At 40.0% G+C, this 20,854-nt stretch overlaps 1 protein-coding gene and 1 long non-coding RNA gene across 5 annotated transcripts; both read right to left on the bottom strand.

The window, feature by feature from the left end:
- Positions 1-448: 448 nt before the first annotated feature.
- On the bottom strand, positions 449-14,245 carry PLSCR1 (phospholipid scramblase 1). 4 transcript variants are annotated; one of them, XM_033005495.2, is made up of 9 exons: positions 14,128-14,245; positions 9,681-9,712; positions 8,761-8,862; positions 6,510-6,679; positions 5,416-5,458; positions 4,130-4,350; positions 3,165-3,326; positions 1,991-2,152; positions 449-862 (listed from the first exon to the last, which is right to left on the bottom strand). In XM_033005495.2, the coding sequence occupies exons 2-9, from the start codon at positions 9,685-9,687 to the stop codon at positions 803-805; spliced, it is 927 nt and encodes a 308-aa protein (XP_032861386.1). In that variant the 5' UTR covers positions 9,688-9,712; positions 14,128-14,245; the 3' UTR covers positions 449-802. The 4 variants fall into 4 exon arrangements, with proteins under 4 accessions (XP_032861386.1, XP_042655483.1, XP_032861387.1 ...); XM_042799549.1 differs by lacking the exon at positions 14,128-14,245 and adding an exon at positions 10,733-11,588; XM_033005496.2 differs by lacking the exon at positions 9,681-9,712.
- Positions 14,246-15,230: 985 nt separating this feature from the next.
- LOC116964775 lies at positions 15,231-17,752 on the bottom strand. The gene is made up of 3 exons (XR_004408941.2): positions 17,310-17,752; positions 15,833-16,061; positions 15,231-15,469 (listed from the first exon to the last, which is right to left on the bottom strand). It is a non-coding gene; the product is annotated as an uncharacterized LOC116964775 (long non-coding RNA).
- Between the last annotated feature and the right edge of the window lie 3,102 nt (positions 17,753-20,854).

Genomic DNA, 20,854 nt, shown 5'->3' with positions numbered 1-20,854 from the left:
ATTTTCTGTTTATTATTTCTGCACCCTCACACCTACAGACGGATGTACAATCTGTGAAAACCATGGACTAAATGAAGAGGAAAAAAGACGGGAGAAACTGAAAAGTAAGTAACTAGTTTTTCCTTGCCTCAGGAAGAAACACACTCATGCACAAAGCAATTACGAAAGGATTATTAAACAGAAGAAACTACAGGCGTTTATATTTCCTGTCTCCTCTGAACATCTGTTGGCGAAAAGCAAAGCCTTTGGTTTCAAACTAAACCATATTATGAAACCAAGTTACACTACAGAAGTCATATTTGACAGCAGATTTATCACTAGATTAATATAAATTTACAGTGATTTCTGATAGTTCTGTTCACTTAAAATTACGTTGATTTGAACGTATGTATTTGATAAGAAGTTGGAAACAACAGAATGTGAACACCAAGGCAAAACTAACAAAGGATACACAGGAAAAGATCAGGATCTCTTTATTAGGCTCACTGCTTATATTAGTATTGAATATAGAAGTAGTCCTCTTTTTCAGGAGTTAAAGTAACTAGTTATTTTACAATTATGAATTTCTTGGAAAAAAGGTTGCTATGTATTTCTATAAATCACACTACTGATCTGTACAGAAGGGTTCTTATTTGAATACTACAAATTATTTCAGCAGATTACAAAAAAAAAAAAAAAAAAGATCATTAAGATTTTAGTTTATAGGAATGTAACTACAAGCCCAAGATATAAATTTTCCACTTTCTTACTGGAGTGTTGGGAGATTTACATTCTTCTTCCTTTTATATAAAAGTTTTAGATTTCATTGCCAAACTCCTACTCGCTGTTGCTTATCACCAGCATGCTCAAAAAACATGAAGTCCTAAGAAGGAAACAAAAAGCAAATAAAACACTTCTTAAATGCGGTTCTTAGTTCAGAAAGCACCTTCCTCTTGAAACCTCAAATGATGAGAAGGTGGGGGCAGATCTCTCCATCCCCCATTCACCTAGGTCTCTCAGACCAGGTCACCCATAGAGAGAGAAAGAGATGGTAAAAGACCTACATGGAAACTTTAAATTATCACTAGCCAAAGCTCTATTTCCTTTACTCAGGATTCCTGCCCTGACTTTGTTCAACCTGACTCAGTCCTTTCAATTTTACCTCAAACTGGAGTCCACCATAATGGTGACTATCTTCAGTTTACATCTAGGGGCCCCATTTTCCGTGTCTGGAGTCCTGGGTTGCTTGCACTCACTAATGCTGTACTTCATGCACATGGTAGCACACGAACGCACACAGCTAAGGAAAACCTGGTTTGTGGACAAGGCTGTTAGAGGCTAAGAAGTAGTGCACTTTTTGAAATGGTACCTGATGCTAAATTGCACAGGTAAGTGGAAACATGAGTGGGTCACACAATGTTTTCAAACAGCAAAATGAGGTGCACGGCCGTATTTGGCATGGCAGAGTCAGAGTGCAGCTGAGAAGTTAGCTTTGCTTTGCTTCCACAGAAGTCCCTCCCATTGGGAACGACTCCTCTGAGAGCACTTACTCCTGCTCAGCACAGTGGCTCACATCCTTCCAAGAAGGAGAGCCGGGACAAACTGACTGCAGCATTCAGCTGTCCAGTTCAACAGCTCAGCAGACTGCTTTGGCTTTGGATGGGTCTTTTGGCTGTTGCTGATCTGCACTTTTCCGGTTTCATTGTCCACATAAACATGCTTGCCTCTGCTAATGTGTCTGTAAGGAGTCTTCCCTTTACAGGGTTTCTCAGACCCATCGTATATAAAGCTCTCATTAAATACAGTTAGTATTCCATGAGGTCTAGAGTAAGCTTATTATCTGAAATAATAATTCTTTGTTGCCCTCCATGGTTAGTTTTACACACAGGAAGTTCATAACAAGCTGTCACCCCTTTCAGGGAGCTCAGAGTCAAATCCTTTACCAGCTCAATTTGAACATGAAGATTAATAAGTCAGTTCATATTCAAGTATTAGTGAATGACAGACTTACGATAAGGAAGCAAGCACCAATCATGACAGCTTTCATTTTTACATCAAGGTCCAGTGGGAATGAAATTCCAAAGTTATCTGCATCTGTAAAGGCTTCTTTCAAAAACCCAGTCCACTGCTTCGAAATCCTACCCACAGTGCAAGTCTCATCCACAGACTTTACCTAGTATAATATAAAATTTAAAAAAAAAAAAAAAAAAAATCTGTCATTCATAATATTCCCAAATTCTTTTCACGATAGATCATTTTGAAAGCTTCAGATTGTGTTATCTGAATTAATGCCATGATTGAATGCAACCGTGTGTACAAAAAGGCACCCCTGACTATCAGAAAGTCAGTCTTAAGTAACATAGACGTGAACTTAATTCTAAATCTGACTGTGAAGTTCAATGCTTTAATGGCGTTGGAAGACAGATACCGCATGCACACACACACACCCTGCTGGAAGTGTTGTCTTTTAGCCAAGAGAGTGAATTAGTTTTTCCTGCCATGTATCAGGAGCTGCTCAAGTGAAAATTAACAAATTGCACTCTTCTGTTTCAAAGCAGACATTAGCTCTTTGTCAAGAGTATGTTTCCTAAAGTTAAATCCAGTCTTCAGGGTCATGTGAAAGACTCGTCCCCAAAATCAAATGATACCAAATTTGCGTTAGCATCTATTTGCAACATCATTTTAAGTATTAAATGGTAGACTACTGTATCTACTATTTAATGTGTACAAAAATAACGATGCATTAACCACTGTTATTTTTAAGTGAAAGTTGTAACTCTTCAGTCATTCAAATCTATATTTTAGGTCTAAATTATCTTGATTTACTTGGTCATTGAATGATTATTAAATGATTAAATGAGTGGTTGTAGGAAGTCACTTTAATAAATACCAGATATAGCTCAGAATAACACTTTTTTTGTTAGGGCCTAACATAATAGATTGAAAAAGATTTTGCTGCTAAATATTTCAGTTAAGAGATCTGTGTGCAACCACAAGGAATCAGTCTCACTGATCACTGATGAGTGGCTTTAAGATGTCATTTCTGGAAGTTTGTCTGGACTATCTAGAGAAGTGATTATACTAGCATTAAAAGATTATGTGCTAATTACTTACTATATACTACAGCTAATATCAAACTACTATATGAAAGAAAATACATACAAACAATTTTCAGCATTGCATACCTCAAAATTAATGTCTTCAAAACAGCTGCAGATAACGCATGGGCCAGTAATTTTCAATATATCCATTCTTTTCTGATCTTGAATGGTAAACTTTGGCAGGCAGGGATGCCAGTTCTGGACAACATAACCAACTGGTGTTCCTGGAGGCGCCTGAACTTCCAGCTTCACAGGAAAAAGCAAATCTCCATGTGAATGTTCATGCTTTGATATGCTTGTTAGACAAAATCCACACTAGCACATAAATCAAATGCAACTTATTTTTCCACAACGATCTGGTTTTCCAGTGCATAAAGCTGCATGGGGTTTTCTGCAAATGTCTTCAGAAAACCACACACATATTGCAACTTTTGCCTTCACTGAAAACAATAAAATGCTTCTAAGGCTGCAGTGCACACAAGCTATGTATCTACAGTAAAAAGATCAAAGTCTAGTGAGAGAAAGGCTGTGAGCATCCTGAAAGCATTTGGCGAAGACATCACAGGATGCAACTACTACAAATCCCTCAGAGTTCTGAGTAGGCTCAGATTTGAGGCTTCAGAAGTTGCATCACCCCATAACTATTTTAATATTAGAAAAGCTCGTGATTTTGTGTGTTGAATTTCACTCCAGCATAGTGAAAACTTAGCTGTTATTTTATGAAAGCCATTGCCCAACTCTTACACCACAAGTCCGTCCCCAGCACAGATTACAGCACTAGCCAGGAGTTCCCCTGACATACTGCGGAATCAAATTTTTCATTACTATAATCAGGAGTGGCCAGAGCAAACCTAAGTGTTGCAACACACTAGCTTCTTCCCAGACCAAGGAGACCTCATGCACAAACCCCACAGATCTCTTTCCCCACAACTTACAGACAAAACCTAATTTGTTTCACTTCATCTCCTGATTCAAAACAACCCCATCTTAAAACTGCACAGGTGGATCATCTCCCACGCGAGGGAGGACAGTGAGAGGGAGCAACTCACCTCCTGTAAGCAGCAGGGAAAGCAGCACGAAGAACACCGGAGGGGTCTCTGCAGTGTTATCACCTCGTGGCCCAGGTTGTCTATAATCCGGAGGGTGAAAGGTCGTGATGGCCCACAACAATTCCTGGTACAGCAGTCAGTGTCCTCGGCTGCAAAGTATACCATTTGCCCCAGCGTATTCTTGATTTCATATCTGTTGTTTGTTTCAAAGCCAGTCATAACTGAAAAACAGGAACAGAACTGTTAAATTTCTGAGATGGATCTGGTCAGAAAAGTCACCGTGCTAACTCTAAAGCTACCCTTTGGGAAGGCAGCTACTGGTGCAGGGAAACGGTGGGGAAGGACCATCGAGCAGAACAGCCTGACGGAGAAGTTCAGAGGGGAGAAGCCACATGAACGTGGCAATGCAGAAAGAGCACGGAGATGTTTATCAGTCCCCTCCCATCAGACACGGACACCTACTGCCAGAGCAAGCACCACAGTTATAAATAACAGAGCATGGGAGATTCCTGGGGAAGAGCTGAAGGGATGAGAACTAAAGAAACTTGTGAATTTGGGTGTGAAGCAAGAAAAGGGATCTAGAAGAAAAAAATATGTTCAAAATGAGAAGGCCACAAAAAAAGCCTCACAGTCAAGATTCACATTAGCACAAATAGAAAGCAACAAAAGCCAGGACAGAAATTTTGATTAATTTCTCTAAGAAATGAAAGTACTCTTTGAAGCATTATGGAAAGAAAATGCAACAGCATTAGATGTCAGCCAAGATGGATGGTCCATTTTATTTTGTCTATTTGAAAGACACTGGTAAGATGACTTTGATATTCTTAAAGTGAACGGAATGAGGGGAGCAGAAGAAAAGCAGTTCAATTTGCTAAAACAGCAGGATTGCCTGGAAATGGGATCAGAGCTGCATGCCAGTCTGTGGAATTAGCTGCAGTAAGAGAGGACAGAAAAGAAGATCCTTAAGTAGGAAAAGAGAGGCAAGCAGAAATCATGTGAATTAATAACATGGGAGATGTATGACTTCAGCTATAACTAGCTACCAAGATTATTCAGTCACATTGCTATATATCTTTCAAGATATAGAACCTGCTTAAAATCCTTTGGCCTCCTATTTTTGTCTTCTTCTACTCCACAACTTCTGCAGGAATTGAGACAGATAACAGAGGCAGGAAAGAGAAAGGTGGCAATCCATCATAAATACATGGTGTCAAAGAAAGCCTTAATTTTACTGTTCTTGGGATTATTAGATTTAAACAATGTTGTTATAAATACTTTTCACTTACTCTCAAGAAGTTCAATTTGCTGATGAATTAATATCTGGTCAATCTGTTCATGGTTGAAAAATTAAACAGAATAAATAGTTAACAAGCTGTAACTAAGAGAAATCTAGTTTTAAGCATTGCCGTTTCATTTTTGAATGCAGATTTATACATCAATACATTGTCTAGAGGCAGATCATCTACCAGTAAAGCTGTGGAAGTAGCTCACGTTCTGCCCTGTCCTGTCCTCTGTCAATTTAGCAGAACAGTGTTTCAGAGCACCAGCAGAGATGGCAGTTGTTGTACCCAAGCTGGGCTGGTTACAGACACGGAGGGCTAATGTGCTTGTGCTCCTTTCAGGGCTGAGGGTAGCTCAGCTACAGAGCCTGACAGAGCATCCGACACCACCTATCCCAGATGCCTACATCAGGAGTCTGTACAGAGAAAAGCAGGAAACAGAAATGTTAGAGCAGAAGTTCAGCTACCGCTCAGCTCTGAGTGAAATTCCAGAAAAATCAGCCTCCCTTCACTGGTGCTTTTTTTTTTTTTTTTTTAAAGCAATTTACAAAACTGGCAACAAAACATCAGTGTTAAGCCTTGATATTTGCTCCAAGTGATCAGATGAACGGTGCTTTTACAGTCAAGGACATATTCTATAATGTGGAAACAATTCCTATTAGCATTTTCTACATTGTGAAGTCTGACTAGCACCTCTCCTAACATTATGAAGAGGTGTGAAGAAAGCATCATGTAGTAAATTAAGCACCTCTGATGTGCTACAGTTGCCCACATTATATATATTTATTATCCACACCTTGCCAAATCACATTACATCTCACAAACAGTAGCTTCAGAAGTAGGAAGGATATATGATAGTCCTGTGCCCCCAGGTCCTTTAGCATCTCACATGGCAGGAGAGCACTCTGTGAAGTGCTGCAGCCGTAACAGGCACCTCCACACTCAAACAGGCATCAATCACACTACAAAAGATTTCACTTAGCAGCCCAAACCAGCAACCTACGCAGCTGCGACAAAGCCAGGTGTTTTTTGCATCATGGATGCAGGCTGCTTCTCGGGTGAATACCTGTTCTCTGGGGAAGGAGGAAGGGTGCAGGTACCTGTGTGAGGTATTCCAGTCCAGTAGGGCAGCTGGGAAGAGGAGGAGGGACAGGCATCCAGATTGTTCCCTCCTTCATGATGGGCTGATTCTGGATGGGTGGAACAGCAAGTCCAGCTGGGACTCCCATGGCCTGTACCTGGAAGCCATAGTTCCCCGCAGCTGCGACATCTGGCATGGTAGGAGAGATGCAGTTATGAAAGTTAGATATTGGAAAATAATTGCACTATGGATCTTCAAAAGATTAATTTGTTCACTATTTTGAACTATGAAGATCCTTATATCTACAATATATTTCAGTTATGAATAGTACAACTTTTAGTGAAGGAAGTTACACTGGATTGGGATGTTCTAATCTGTCCAGAAAAAAAAAAAAAAAAAAGGCAAACAAAATAAATAAATGCATCATTCTTGAATATAGCAGAAATTTTATTCACATAAAGATAGGCAATTCAAAAATTAGAAATAAATAAATGAAAGTTATTTGAAAGTAGAGAAGATAGAATGCCTTAAAATACATGAAAAGTATTGGCATTTACAAGTTGTCAGTTGAGCAAATGAGGAATTTTAAGACAAAGTTTTCCTGGAATTATACCTTTTGCTTATGTGATATGAAATATTCTTTCAGCAAAGTTCATCTGCAGTTTTCAAACAAGATGAGTGTGATGTAAAAACTGCACTTTCCCAACTGTTTAATGGATTCTCTTTCAAAACTCAGAAAATCCACAACTCCTGGTTGCGTAGCAAAGGAGGAAATAGTTCCACGCTTTGTAAATGTCAAGTAAGCGTTCTCCAGTTAGCACTCAATAGGAAACACAAGCTCTCATGAAGCACTTCAGGGTCTAAACGCTCAGCACCCCACCAGATGGCACACGCAGCACTGCTTGGTGCTCACAACCCGTCCCACACCCACACTGCGGGCAGAGCCCTGCAACCCTTGCGGCAACACGGCCTTTGCTACAGAGCTGCTTTATAACCTTATAGCTGAAGCTGCCGAAGTTGCTATTGAAAGTTACAGAACAAAGACTATATTTTTTCCCTCATTTAATACTTTCCTCATATGCAGATAGGCTTTCAATCTGATGCAGAGGAATTTTATATTTTACTCAGAATCAAGCACAACGCAGAAGCCACAAAGTATTTTTGTAGAGCTCTACAAAGACCAATAGTTGAAGAGATGCTGACTTGTAGACTTACCTTTAGGCCAAATCTGTTCAGCACTGATGTTTCATGTTGCATTACAAAGCATGGACTGTACCATGCGAAAGCTCACGCTGAGGCCGTGAGCAGGATGCTACCTCAGGTGATGTGAGCAGCTGTGGCTTAAGGCTCGTAGGTGGTAGGATCACTCACCCCAGAGGAGGATCCACCCTTATAAAATACAAAATCACTTTTATGTCTGAGCACAGGCTTTGCGCACAACTATCTACTGCCATTGTGTGAGTGTGCACACACGCTATTCAAAAGGAAAAATTCTCCCCTGACCTTCACAGCGCAGGTAGCACGTGTCCACTTCTTGATGAAGCTGACTGTACCTACAGACCTCAGATTGTCTGATGTGCACAAGCTGCCCAAGCTTTAACTCAGGAACAGCACAGTAACTTAGGCCAAACTTTTTGCATTCTATCTATAACCTACTATTAGATCCTCGTTGTTAGATACTGCTAATTGTGATTTGGTTCTTCAGAAACCAATTAGTTGCCAGAACATGAGAATCTATTTAGGAGTGCTGCATTTTGGATGTGGAACAGAAAATAAGATAGGAGGAAAGCAAATGAATTAAATGTAAGGTATAACCACATGCAAAGTATAGCAACAGAGTAGGAAACAGTTACAGAATACATGGACCAGCCAAACTACAAGGAGAAAACAATTATTTTCTTCAGTTCTGGATTTCCACAGAGAAATAAAGTGAAAAACTGAAATAACATGTTAATTAAAAATATGATCATCAGCAAGAAGCTGCCACATATTAATTGCTTTGCATCAGTAACACCTCTCTTAACACACTCCCCACAGTGACCACTGAGGAACAGCCAACATTTTTAACTTCTACCACTGTTGGTACTGCTTAGCACATGCTAACATGTAGCACCAAGAAGGAAAGAAGATGACTTTTCAGCAAAGCAGAAATTAACAGAAACTACAGTATTAACAGCAGAAGAATAAATCAGATAGTCACCTTCATAAAATCTCCTACTTCCCGTGCTTATTTCCCAATGATATAGCAGATCTGTAGCCAAGCAACCTACCTTGATAAGTCCCTGGTGCATGCTGCGGGTAGCCATAGGGGGCTTGATTCCCTGGCACATAGCTAACGTTTGAAAATCCAGGTGCTGGGGCCGGTTTATGTGCTGGAAGAACGGAACATAAGCTTTGAGTATTGCTCATTTCCTCCTACCTGAGGGTGAAAAATCTACAACATTGCCTCCTTTTTCAGGGTAGACATACAAGAAAATTAAGTAGCTGCTTTCTCTATAGGAAAAACTGTATAACAAGCTTGTATTTATTCAAAATATTAAACACCAGTATAATTTAAAGGAGTTTTGATCCTTAAAGTGCAGAAAAAAAGGTGGGTATTGCACATGATGTCATGAAGATGTTACAAAATCACAGAATCATTTTGCTCAGAAGGAACCTCTTGAGATCACCTAGTCCGATTCGTGCTCAAGCAGGGTCAGTTCACTCTCTGCCTGGACCAGAGGTGCCTTTGTTCACTGATATTTAGAAGGAGGCTTTAATTCAAAGAATTGCCAGGGAACTGACAGGCTACCCTTCTGGACGGAACAGACTGGTAATGAGCCATTCTCCACTATACAAAACATTTTTTCTCAATTTCTTCAAGTTAGGACTATACTAATGCCTCACCAGCAGACTCACAGGGTTATGGATTTAAAAACATTTACTAAGTTCAGTTTGTAAGCAGAAATGACTTGAATTTCAGTATGATTTATTTATTTATTTAACTTCAGAAATCAAGATCTGAAAATGTAAGCTATATGGTTTGTAAATTATTCAATTTTAAAATTTAAATAATTTAAAGTATTCATAATTATTTCATCATAATAGAATATAATCTAATAGCTAAACTAATATTGCTTGGACACTTTGGAAGGACACATGTTATCTTTGATATTAACAAAATATTATATTTTGTTTATATTTTACTCACCTTGCATTGCTGTGGATCTGCTTATAATTGTTCTGCAAAATAACATATTTATTTCATGGGATTTTTAATATATAATTTCACAGCAGTTATTCAGAATTCTCTATTATTAATAAAAGATACTTGCCTATCTAGACCGTATGGAAGAGCCTAATTACAAATACAAGCTGAAATAACTTTAAATATGCTCTAGGCTACATCTCCACCAAAACATTAAGTCTGAATTATCTATGCCTGCATTCATGCTTTCAGTATCCTGAAGTCATCCTCAACTCCGAGGAAAGCATCAGGATCAGCAGTTATTTCATTGCAGTGCAAGACTCCGTTGTGCAGCCATTCAGAAAGATCATGCAATTCATATGAACAAATTACTGCAGTAATTTCAGAGCAACTATTTTAGTGTATTGATGGTGACTACAAAACCTGCTTGGGTAAACCCTGGAGCAGCTGTGATACCATGCTACCGCCTATTCAGTTTTTTATGCTATTCTAGTTCTGAAGTGGTACTACTAAATATCACATATCCAATTTTTGTCTCCATATCATCATAAAGGGCAGGCTTGCACAGATGAGTGGGTTTCCACAGCAGAATATCATGAGTGAAAGGGCCAACTGCTTGTCCTTTTCTTTCTACTCTTCCAGGGTTGACACAAGAAGTTTAAAAAAGGCAGATTACTGAAGCCAGCATCAACTTTGAGAGATACTTCCTTCAGTCTCTGAGGTACAAGAGAAGCAAGGCAATGGCAGCAACTTCTACTAAAGACAGAGGTCCAAAATGGCCAGGAGATCCATAAGAGGAAGTATAAAAAAGAATGGTATAGGAGCTGCTTTTTATAGGATCAAGACCTTTAAAATAAACAATAAACCTACTTATTCTTTAAAAATAACATAATGCAAATTGAATTAGTAATATATTATGTCTATTATGGTTCTTACAACTAGTTCAGGTCAATGAAGATGGTTGTTCAAAGCTGTGAATGAAACTGAAACTGAAAGCAGTTCCTGCCTGCTTTTCACTCCCAGAGTGAAAGCGTATATCACAGGAGGATGTTTACCAGTTCTGGGATGTCGTGGCATCTAGCTCACTTCAGCTTAGCAGTTTATACTGTGAGAAGTTCCAGCTACCTGAACGTGAACCCTTTGGTAAAAGGGGGAGTAGAGACAGAATCATATGATTTATTTAAAAGAAAAGCTTTATTTTTCTCCCTACAACCACACATAATATACCAACACACAGTCTAGGATTTAGAAAATGTTGATATGCCTATAGCCAGAAAAGCAACAAAGATTTTACAAAGTTCAACTCCCATTTCACCAGACATGATGCTAAAGAGAATATCTGATTAATTTTTTTATTAAAATTGTCTCTTTACTCCTATTGCTTTTTATCTAGACTCCTTCTACCACCTCCAATTCAATCATCAAAATTAACACAGTCAGTAATGTTCTGCTTTTAATCCAAATAATGTATAAAGATTGTAAAATGACATGAAATTCTGAAATACCAAAGGAACAAGGAACAAAAACTCACTTTTGTCAGCCTTTATATTGCACAATATATTGTTCAGCCATATTGTTACTCATGGGGAAATTTCTACCTTGCAAAACTTCAGACAAGAAATGTTAGTAATGGGCAGAGCAGTCACTTAAAAACACATTGGTTCCAGCTGCCTAGGATACACAAAGCCATGATTTGAAGCCTACATTTTCATTTGAATTTAATACAATGAGGCTTTACATGCTTCTAGGTGTTACTAGTTCTAGTAGCAGTTTTAAAATAAATACAGGGAACAATCATTGAAATGTTACTTACTTAGCAAGGAAAAGGAAAGATACTTGCATTTAGCTCCCACTAATACGAAAGAGGGAAAATGCTGTTTCTTTGTAATGGAGATAAAATTCCAAAAAATTAAATAAAAAAAATAATAATAATTAAAAAAAAAGAAAGTGCTTCAGCAAGTAGAAATCCATCACTGAATTAATGTTAGTTCAACAAAAACAGTGGATGCATGAATCCCTTGTGCTACGCTGGCCACATGCTGCAACCTGAATGCACAACATAAATCAAGAGTAAATTGTACTGGAGTGGATAAGCTGGCAGTGGTGTTTCAGAAGAAGCAGCTACATATCTCTGCATACACCTTCTAAAAAACTTTACAAGGCCCTGAGCAATCTGACTTAATTTTAATTTAGTGTGGCTTTAAGCAGAGGAATGGACCAAATAACCTCCAAAGGTCCTCCCAATGACCTTTACAACCAAAATTATGCTAGGATTATAAGGGTCCTTCACATTTTATTACATTACCTGAGGTATTTGCTGATCAAACATTTTGCAAAATCCCCCAGCTGGAGTGCAGAAGGGCAAGAGGAGGATGGTGACCAGGCTCTGGGCTCCCAGCACCTCACCCCTCACTGGGGCTATTTTAGGTTAGGGCTATACAAGGGAGCCTGTGCCAGGAAAAGCTGCTGAGTGTTGCCCTTTCCAGACAGATTCCCACAGTAACTCTGGCTCTGGGTCCACTCTCCCAAAGGGAGTACAGATGAGCTATAAATACCCTCTCTTCTCTGGAAGAGGGGAGATACCTGGGTTCAGCTTTACACAAGGGAAAGCAGAAGCCATTTTGCTGGCAGGAGGGAAGCACCAGGAGAACTGGAGATGCTTCATGCAAAGCAGCTGTCTGGTAAAGAACAACCCTTACAATATAGTCTCTGGATGGTCTGAGGTCCCTCTGAGTGGGAAAGGCAGTGGCTTCCTGCCCAGCCCACACGCAGCCAGCCGCCTCTCCTACAAAAACAACCTGAACCCTGCAGCATGGCTTCCACCCTCAACCACTGCAACGCAGAGAGGAAACGAAAGGCAAAAGAACCATCTGTCCCCCCGCCGCCTCGAACGCTCCCTGGACTGCCAAGAGCAGCCGTTCAGCTGCAGTTAGCAAGCTGGCAGCAGACCCCCCACACCTCATTTGCTGTACTGCTCACGAGAGAAAAGAACTCCTAGCAAGAAGTCTCATTCTTCATACCCTGTCCCTGTGTGTTGTACTATCTAGAACCCATACTGCCAGCCTTTCTCCACATCCATAGGAGTTTCCAGGCTTCTTCCCTTTGCTCTCAGAACTAGCAGTCAATTGTTGCGATAGCCTAAACCCTCTCACCGGCACATCCAACCAGTTCCTCACTTTCTCCTTACTTCCTTGAATTGTTATTCAAATGGATAACATGGAAGCAACCCTCAGAGGCATCCAGGTGCTCAGGCACAGTGTTTTTCCTCCTCCAGATTTGAGCCTGGACATGTAAGGACAGCCAAAATCTTTTGGAAAGGAAATCAAGGAAATCCTGGTTCGGAAGGAAGTCAGAAAACAACTGTTCTAGTTCAGAGAACAGTAAGGAAATAACATCACTAGATTGATCCTTTTTAAGGCACGGAAGAATGAGCATGTTTCTTTTCAGTCACTTTCTCATTTTCAGAACTGCATTACACAGCTACATCTCCCTTACCCTGATGCATATCAATAGATATGATGCAACTGATTTAGAGATGTCTTAATTCAGTTAACTACAGAGCTTCTGTTTTTTATCAGAAAACCAGTATCCTAGCACGACAATCAGTTTCGTTTCCTACCCAGCTCACTAAAATAGTGCCAAGAGAACATTAACATAAACTTCACACATGGTGCCATTTAAATACCAAGCCAGGCCCTTTCTGAGAAAGTTTATGATTCAAAAACAGACTTAGAAAGCCAAATAGCTATGAGGCATGCATTAGTTCACCCTAACTAGCTTTGTGGCACGTCTTTTCATCACATTATATTAGACTATCCAGCTACTGGATTTTAACCTTGACTGCTGGAGAAACAGTCTACTTAAAAACAATCTAGTTGATCTAAGTAAACAGATTATTTTCGGCTAAAGTTATCAAAATAGCCTCCAGTGAAGGAATTAAATGAGCTATAAATTGTCATAGAATTATTTTGTTCTGATGCAGTAAGGTACACTCTCACCTTGCATAGACCCATCTCCTGAAACCTGGGCAGTCCCACCACCTACGAGCCAGAAAACCAAGTCACACCCCAGGTACCCAGCCTCGCCGAGGCCAGGGCACATCTGTAACACTGCTCGCTGCACCACTGGGTGACACAGCCACTGCTGGGTGACACGGCCACTGCTGGGTGACACGGCCACCCCTGCCTGCACCGTGCCCATGGCTGTCAGCTCTCTTGAGCAGGGCTCTCCCAGGACAGCCTGGGCAGCAAGATCTTTCCTTAAACCAGTCTTTGAAAGTGAGTTACTTTACTAAAGAAAGGCATTTTCTAACTTAATGGGCAATCTGCAACTGGAAAACGTGGCCCTTCTCATCACCAGGTCCTTTTCAGAGCCTTTCTAATCATTAAATATCCCAGCGATGAATAATAATATTAAAAAAAAAAAAAAAAAAAAACAAAACAAACCAAACCTGAAAGGACCAGCTAGAAGAAATCATATACGGTAGACACTTATATTCACAGCGTTCCCAACGCCGAGGAGCCGCTCCACGTCGTCCCGCACCGGACCCCGCCGCCAGCCGCACCGGACCCCGCCGCCGAGCTCCGCCCCGCCCCCCCGCCCCCCCGCCCCCGGGGCGGGCCGGGGCCGCGCTGCGGGGCGGGGCGGGGCCGCGCAGGGGCGCGGAGCCAGGGCGGGTCCGTGTGAGCCGTGCGGACCCCGCGCAGGAGCCGCTCCGGGCCCGGGCCGCGGCCCTCCGCGGGCGCATTTTCGCTATTTCCACCGCTTGCTTCTGCTAGGGCAGTGGAGCAGGAGGTCAGACGTTTGCTTAAAATCAAGCGGTGCGGTATTTCCAGAAGGTAGTCATGTCTCTCAGCATAACTTCTACAGCTAAAGTAGCACCAGTGTTCTTCCATTAAGGAGGCGGTTCCAATTTGCTCATATAACTACTGATTTTTGCATGTATATCAAGTGATTATTCGCAATAAAGTATAATCCTAAAAAAGTCATAGGTTTCCTATAATCTTTACACTATCACCTTCTCCTCTATGAAGAAGTTTCCACCGTAACCTAAACGTTCAGCAAAGACAGCTGGTTTCTCTGAAATATCTGTCAATGGAAGAAAAAAACACACGAAACCCTAAATATATTTGATCAGTGCTTACTCTGATGGACTATTATCTGAAAGATTTCCTGAAAACACTGGTGCTTTGAGTAAATCATTACCTTATCTTTGGTTCATTCTAATGTCTGATACTGCCTTAATACTTAACAGTATGATACTATCTGGAGAAGTACAAACAGTGCAGTATGTTCATATTGCTTGAGGAAACACTTTTTAAGTCTGAAAGGGTCCAAAGTTTCTAAAAGTTTCATAAAATTTTAAAGTTCTTTTATTTCAAAAAACATTTTCCTCTAGATAGCTAACGCAAAAATGAGTCTTACAAAGAGGTACGGTTTCGTGATGCAGAATCCAGACATAGATGATGGTGAGAATTGAGGTAGGAAATGAGGGCACTTACTAATTTGTTCACTCTTTTGATAACAAATTTGACAGTAAAAGGTGAAGCCCAAGGAGGACAGACAGTACTTTAATTTCAAACCTGACTGTATCCAAATACATTTTGTGTGTGGTTCGAAGTTTACTGTACTTTCCTGTTTCCATGTAGCTTCTGCAGAGCCACCCACTGTCCTTAATCCATTAGCAGCCCTTTAATGATGAAGAATGAAGAGACCCAGAAAGAGAGTATCAGAAGAACTGCTGAAGGTCTTTCATGTACAAGCAGCTGGAGTTTTGGACCCAGATGATCACCCTAAAACAAAGGTTGCCAGAGGTTTCTGTTAAATAAAGTTTACCATAAATTTAATTTTTAACAAAAAAGAAGACGTAGTGTTATAGCTCAAAGTACACCATTTGTTGGTGGATTTGCTGTTGCATAATGTGAGATTGACAGGTAAGTGTTAAATCCCTCACTTTCAGCTCAACTATTTAAGAAAGCATCTACTTTATTACAAAACATGATGTATATTTCAAATATTTTCAGGTTAAACATAATCAATAGATGCAGTTAAAATCAGTGTTACATAGATAAGCCATTGTGTGAGCTGGCACAGGCAGGATGCAGAAAACCCCACAAAACTATGGATGAAATGCAGAGTAAATTAATTTTTATTACCTTGCCAACTGGGGGATCCCTGAAGCAGCACCCGGCCAGAGGAACAGAGACAGGGACACAGGCACCGCGGAGCTCAGTCCATGCTGGAGCATCGTCGAACCTGCTGCTTTCACCTCTGTATCAGGGATTCGCGCAAGCATAGTTTACCACCGTGCTCTGATCTTTCCCACAGCAGGGCAGAAATCTCGAGGGTGTTCTATAAGGTGCCTCTATCACAGGCCTGTGGTATCTAAACACAGATGTTCTACTTGTCAAATACACAAGACTAAACCATTAGTGTGATATATGTGTTTTTCTACACCCCAGCTGCAAGTCACTTGAGCATGTTTACAGTCCTCACCAATCTTCTGTTATTTTCCCACAACCATGAATATCTTAAACTGAAATGTCTGATTTTGCAAGGGTCACTGTAGAGTTACACAATGCTTATTAATGATAATCATAAAATGTTCCAGGTTTACAGAGAAACTGGTAAAATATATTGCAGAGGATTGTCTTGTGGAGAGGTCCTATTGTCTACAAACATGTAGTCTCTATTTTTACTGTAATGGATTGGCATTTACATATTAATGAATTTTTAATCTTTAGATTGTATAAAACCCCCTACATTCTAGATTTTTTTTATAACACATTACAGTGAATGACAAATATTTTCTTAGGTTTTAAGAATTCTCCTGCTAGTTACTTTAATGTTTTGGGTTCCAAGATCATTCAATGAACATGATAAAGTGAGCTTTAAAAAACAAAAACAAAAGTATAAGGGTCTTTTAAACTTCTGTTCATATTGTTGAAAGTCCTGTCTTTCATCCTCCAGAAGCCTTTGGATATTTTTACATGTACAATGTGTACAGGTGCAGATAAAACCTAATGAGATGCAATATGCAAGTCTTATTTTCAGGATAGAATTATAAAACAAAGCAAAGAACAGTTCTGTTTTGTCAAAGGGTCTAAATAATGGATCACAGAATCACAGAATGATGAAAAGTGCAAAATGCACTTTTGATATTTTCATCTCTAGGCTGCCACTATCCCTTTCTTTCATTATCCATTCCTACTCCACAAGGCTTAGGAGCACTTCCAACAAGTACTAGTTACCTAGGAAGAAGATAAACCTGTTTGATAGATGAGTATAAACAAAAATGTGTGATGTTTTCACAAGAAGGAAGAAAGATAGTCTGCTCCTTCTGTGTTAAGGACTAGCTAGCTAATTCTTAAAATGAAACAATCACAGTGTCAAGTAGGCTATGAAAAGTAGCATCATTCTGAAATATAAGATATTTCAGATGGTATCAACTACAAGTTCCTTGCACAGACAGCACAACAAATAGACTTACCTCTTCACCAGATCCCACAGCTTTGAATACCTTTGCAGCAAGGTATTAACTGCAGTCCAGTTTGGATCACCTGTTATATACCTTGAAGTAACAGATTAAGAACTCGATGCTCAGAGGTTATAGAGCCTAAATTAGAGACTTACAGTAAGAAAGTCAGCACCAGTGTTGACAGATTCTTCGGGAATACTGGGATCACAAGGAACTCCTGATGGATAATCCTGAAAGACAAAATTACTTTGTCCTCAGGAAACAGTAGTTCTGAAAATTAAATATTAACCTCACACCACTCCAAGATAGGAAGCTGGAAAACAGTATGAAATCCTGTCCCAACTGTCGTCTCTTACAACCTACCAAATCAATAGTCCAGTTTCCAAGGTTTTTAGTCTGACCAGGGCTGCACTGTTTCACTAAGGACTGAAAGTTTGACAACTCCCTGAGTATGGGGTTTTCAACTTCCACCGAAATACCCGAGAGCAGCCTTAATATGAACTAAATACTCACATTGCTGAGGCGCTGATGATCTGCACAAAGTAGTGTTGCATTGCATGAAATCATCCAAATTGCATCACTGATGGAGTCACGTGGTGTGCTGCCTGCATTGGAAAGCCTCACGGCTATCATCAGGGAGCTGGCCTGTTGTGCTGGTTTTGGCTGGGATAGGGTTAATTTTCTTCATAGTAGCTCATAAGGGGCTGTGTTTTAGATTTGTGCTGAAAACAGTGTTGGTAACACAGGGATGTGTTCGTTATTGCTGAGCAGCTCTTACCCAGAGCCAAGGCCTTTTCTGCTCCTCACCCCACCCCAGCAGTGAGGGGGCTGGGACAGGGCACAAGGAGCTGGGAGGGGGCACAGCCGGGGCAGCTGACCCCAACTGGCCCCAGGGGTATTCCAGACCATGTGGTGTCATGTTCAGCACAGAGATGGGGAAAGAAGAAGGAAGGGAGGGACAAACAGTGTTATGGTGTTTCTCTTCCCAATTCACTATTACACGTGATGGAGCCCGGATGTCCTGGCGATGCCTGAGCACCTGCCTACCCAGTGGGAGGTGGTGAATGAATTCTCTGGTTTTCTTTGTTTGCATGCATTGCTTTTGCTTTACCTTTTAAACTGTCTTTATCTCCACCCATGAGTTTTCTCACTTTTACCCTTCTGATTCTCTCCCCCCATCCCACCGGGCGGGAGCGAGTGAGCGGCTCCATGGGGCTCAGTTGCCATCTGGGGTTAAACCAGTACACCCATGATGCTGATCTTAGCTGATTGAAAACTTGGATACATCTGCAACAGTTGTAACAACTTTTCTGCATTGCTTTAAAGTCAGCCTTGTAATAAAACTCAGCAGAAAAGCCTGCTTGCCCAGCTCTGCCTCCCTGCGGGAGCCAGGGCAGGCACAGCGCTGGCCCGGGCTTCCATGCACTGCTCGAGCTATGTCAGCCCCGAGGAGCATGGCATTATCATGTTGTTGATTCTGGAGTCCGTGCTCTTTACAGATCCACATGTTTAATATCGACTCAAAAAAAAATAAAATAAAATAAAATAAAATAATAATAATAAAAACAAAACAAAACAAAACAAAACAAAACAAAAAAAAAACAAACAAACAAACAAAAAAAAAACCCAAAAACAAAACACCAACCAACCCCCCTATCCAAGCATATTACACTGTTTCAGTGGAAAAAAAACAACTACAAACTAACACTTCCTCTTTTAGCACCTTTTTTTTCTCTTGCAGAGTAGAAAGGCAGAACGGACATTGTATATCTGATTGTAAAATGCAAAAAATTTCTAAAGATTACTTAACTTTTCTCCTTATGCTACTTACTGTTTCCATCTCCAAACTTAGAATGTAATGCTAATTCTGTGTATTTTCAATTAATTTTTATTAAATTACTAAATTTAATTAATTTTTAATTTTTAGTCACAGAATACCTGGTTACATACAGGGGATAACTCCAAACTGTACATCCACCTTAAAAGGAAAATAAATTATATTTGAAACAATTTTACCTTGCTTATAAGGCACCACATCAGGGAAGAAAAAAAATATTCATATGGACTCCATTGTTAGAGGAACAAGAACAAATGAATACTGAATTGTTTGGGAAAGAAGGCACTTGGAGCAACTTGGGTCATGTCCTGATTAACAGTGTTGGTGAAATAACCTTCTGCATTGTTTTTTATACATTCATGTAGTCCATGCTGGAGCTGCCGGTGTCCATGTACGTCTCTGCAAAGTAAGCTGTACTTAATCTAAACCAGACAAATCTGATCACAGTATTTTGTGCATGCATGAATCCCAAGACCAGGAATTCAATTTGAATCCTTAACAAAGAAAAGAGAAATTAGTAAGTGCAGGTCACTTTGTAGCTTTACATAGTCTAGCCCATGTCTCCTAACTCCCACAATAAGGTCTCCATTTCAATATTCAACTTTCTATAAAAAAAAAAAAAAAAAACCAAAACCCAAAACTAAAAAAAACCAACAAACCTGTTATACTAGCCCTGCTCTGAATTTTACTTAGACACCAGATATAACAAGGATTTGGGGATTTTATTTTGCTACTTTCCTCAGGTATTTAAGAATCTAATCTAAAGCTGACTAGCATTTTTCCACACATCTGCATTGAGTCCACTAAGAGGATTAATACCAGACACCAAGTAATAGATTTTAAATGCTTTTTTAGAAGTAGGTGTAGAATTATTGTGACATGGTTGGGAAATTAGAAATACATGGTAGCATTTGATACCACCTTTATTTTTTCACAGGAGTATAACATAGTCAGTTATATTTAGCTTAGTTCAGATTTATACACAAAAAATTAGGTTTTATTGCCCAGCAAATGTGACTTTTTGACGTAGGGATGAATGTTATTTCTTAGATGAGGATATCTTCATTTTATCAAAGAGAGCAGAGATAACAGCATATCTCTTCCTTTCAGGCATTTATCAGTAGGAAAAATCCTATTCAGCTGTGGTATCGGAAAAAAATATGCCATGATTCACACAATACAAAGTAAATTATCATTCTTTGCCATATCAAATAATTCTTCATTTCTTTTCTTATCCAACTAGGATCACTGGTGTTATGACTGGCAGTCAGTGCTTTTCTGTTGGATCAGTGGGTTGAAATGTTCAGTACCTTTTTATTTTCTCCAGTGAGCAGATTTAATCAGTGCCACAAGGAACCTCTTAAACATTAAGAAGAAAAGCTGGAATTGATTCAGAAGTGTGAAAGGGAACATGTTCATAGTAATTTATTCTTTTAGGCTTAAGCATGTTTACCAGAAAATAAATATTATTTGTAGATTCTTGACCCCATTTTCTAGGTATGCTGCTTACGGTCTGCATATTCAGAATATTACTTTCTACAGCTTTAGCTTCTGACCCTCCCAACTCTGGCACCTTGTCTGATCCCATGGTATCCAACACCAGAAATGGGATCAGTCCCTCCACCAGCTTCTGACAGAGCTCTGCAGTAACTGGATGGAGTTGTGTTGACCAAAGCAGCTCTCATCTTTCTTCATACAGCATTTAAGCAGCTCCTTTTTCCTTAGAGCTCAGTCAGTGTACATCTGTGTCAAGGAACATGGGAGCAAATTCACTCACTGCTGTACGGGAGAAGCAAATAGCCTTTGTGCAGTTCAAACTGTGTATAACCCCATTTCACCTCAAGAAAGGCATTGTTTGCATGC

The sequence above is a fragment of the Tyto alba genome, unplaced genomic scaffold, assembly GCF_018691265.1.
Source record: "Tyto alba isolate M040663 unplaced genomic scaffold, T.alba_DEE_v4.0 Super-Scaffold_10, whole genome shotgun sequence".
NCBI classification, from domain to species: domain Eukaryota; kingdom Metazoa; phylum Chordata; class Aves; order Strigiformes; family Tytonidae; genus Tyto; species Tyto alba.
Note: the sequence above shows the minus strand (reverse complement) of the source record. Positions and strands in the feature narration are given on the sequence as shown.

Excerpts from the sequence above, each read along its gene's own strand:
- PLSCR1 (XM_033005495.2), bottom strand. Across the intron at positions 4,351-5,415 it reads GCAAATTGAACTTCTTGAGA|TTATGACTGGCTTTGAAACA; the intron begins GTAAGTGAAAAG and ends CCTGTTTTTCAG. Across the intron at positions 863-1,990 it reads TTGGTGCTTGCTTCCTTATC|GACTTCATGTTTTTTGAGCA; the intron begins GTAAGTCTGTCA and ends TTTCCTTCTTAG.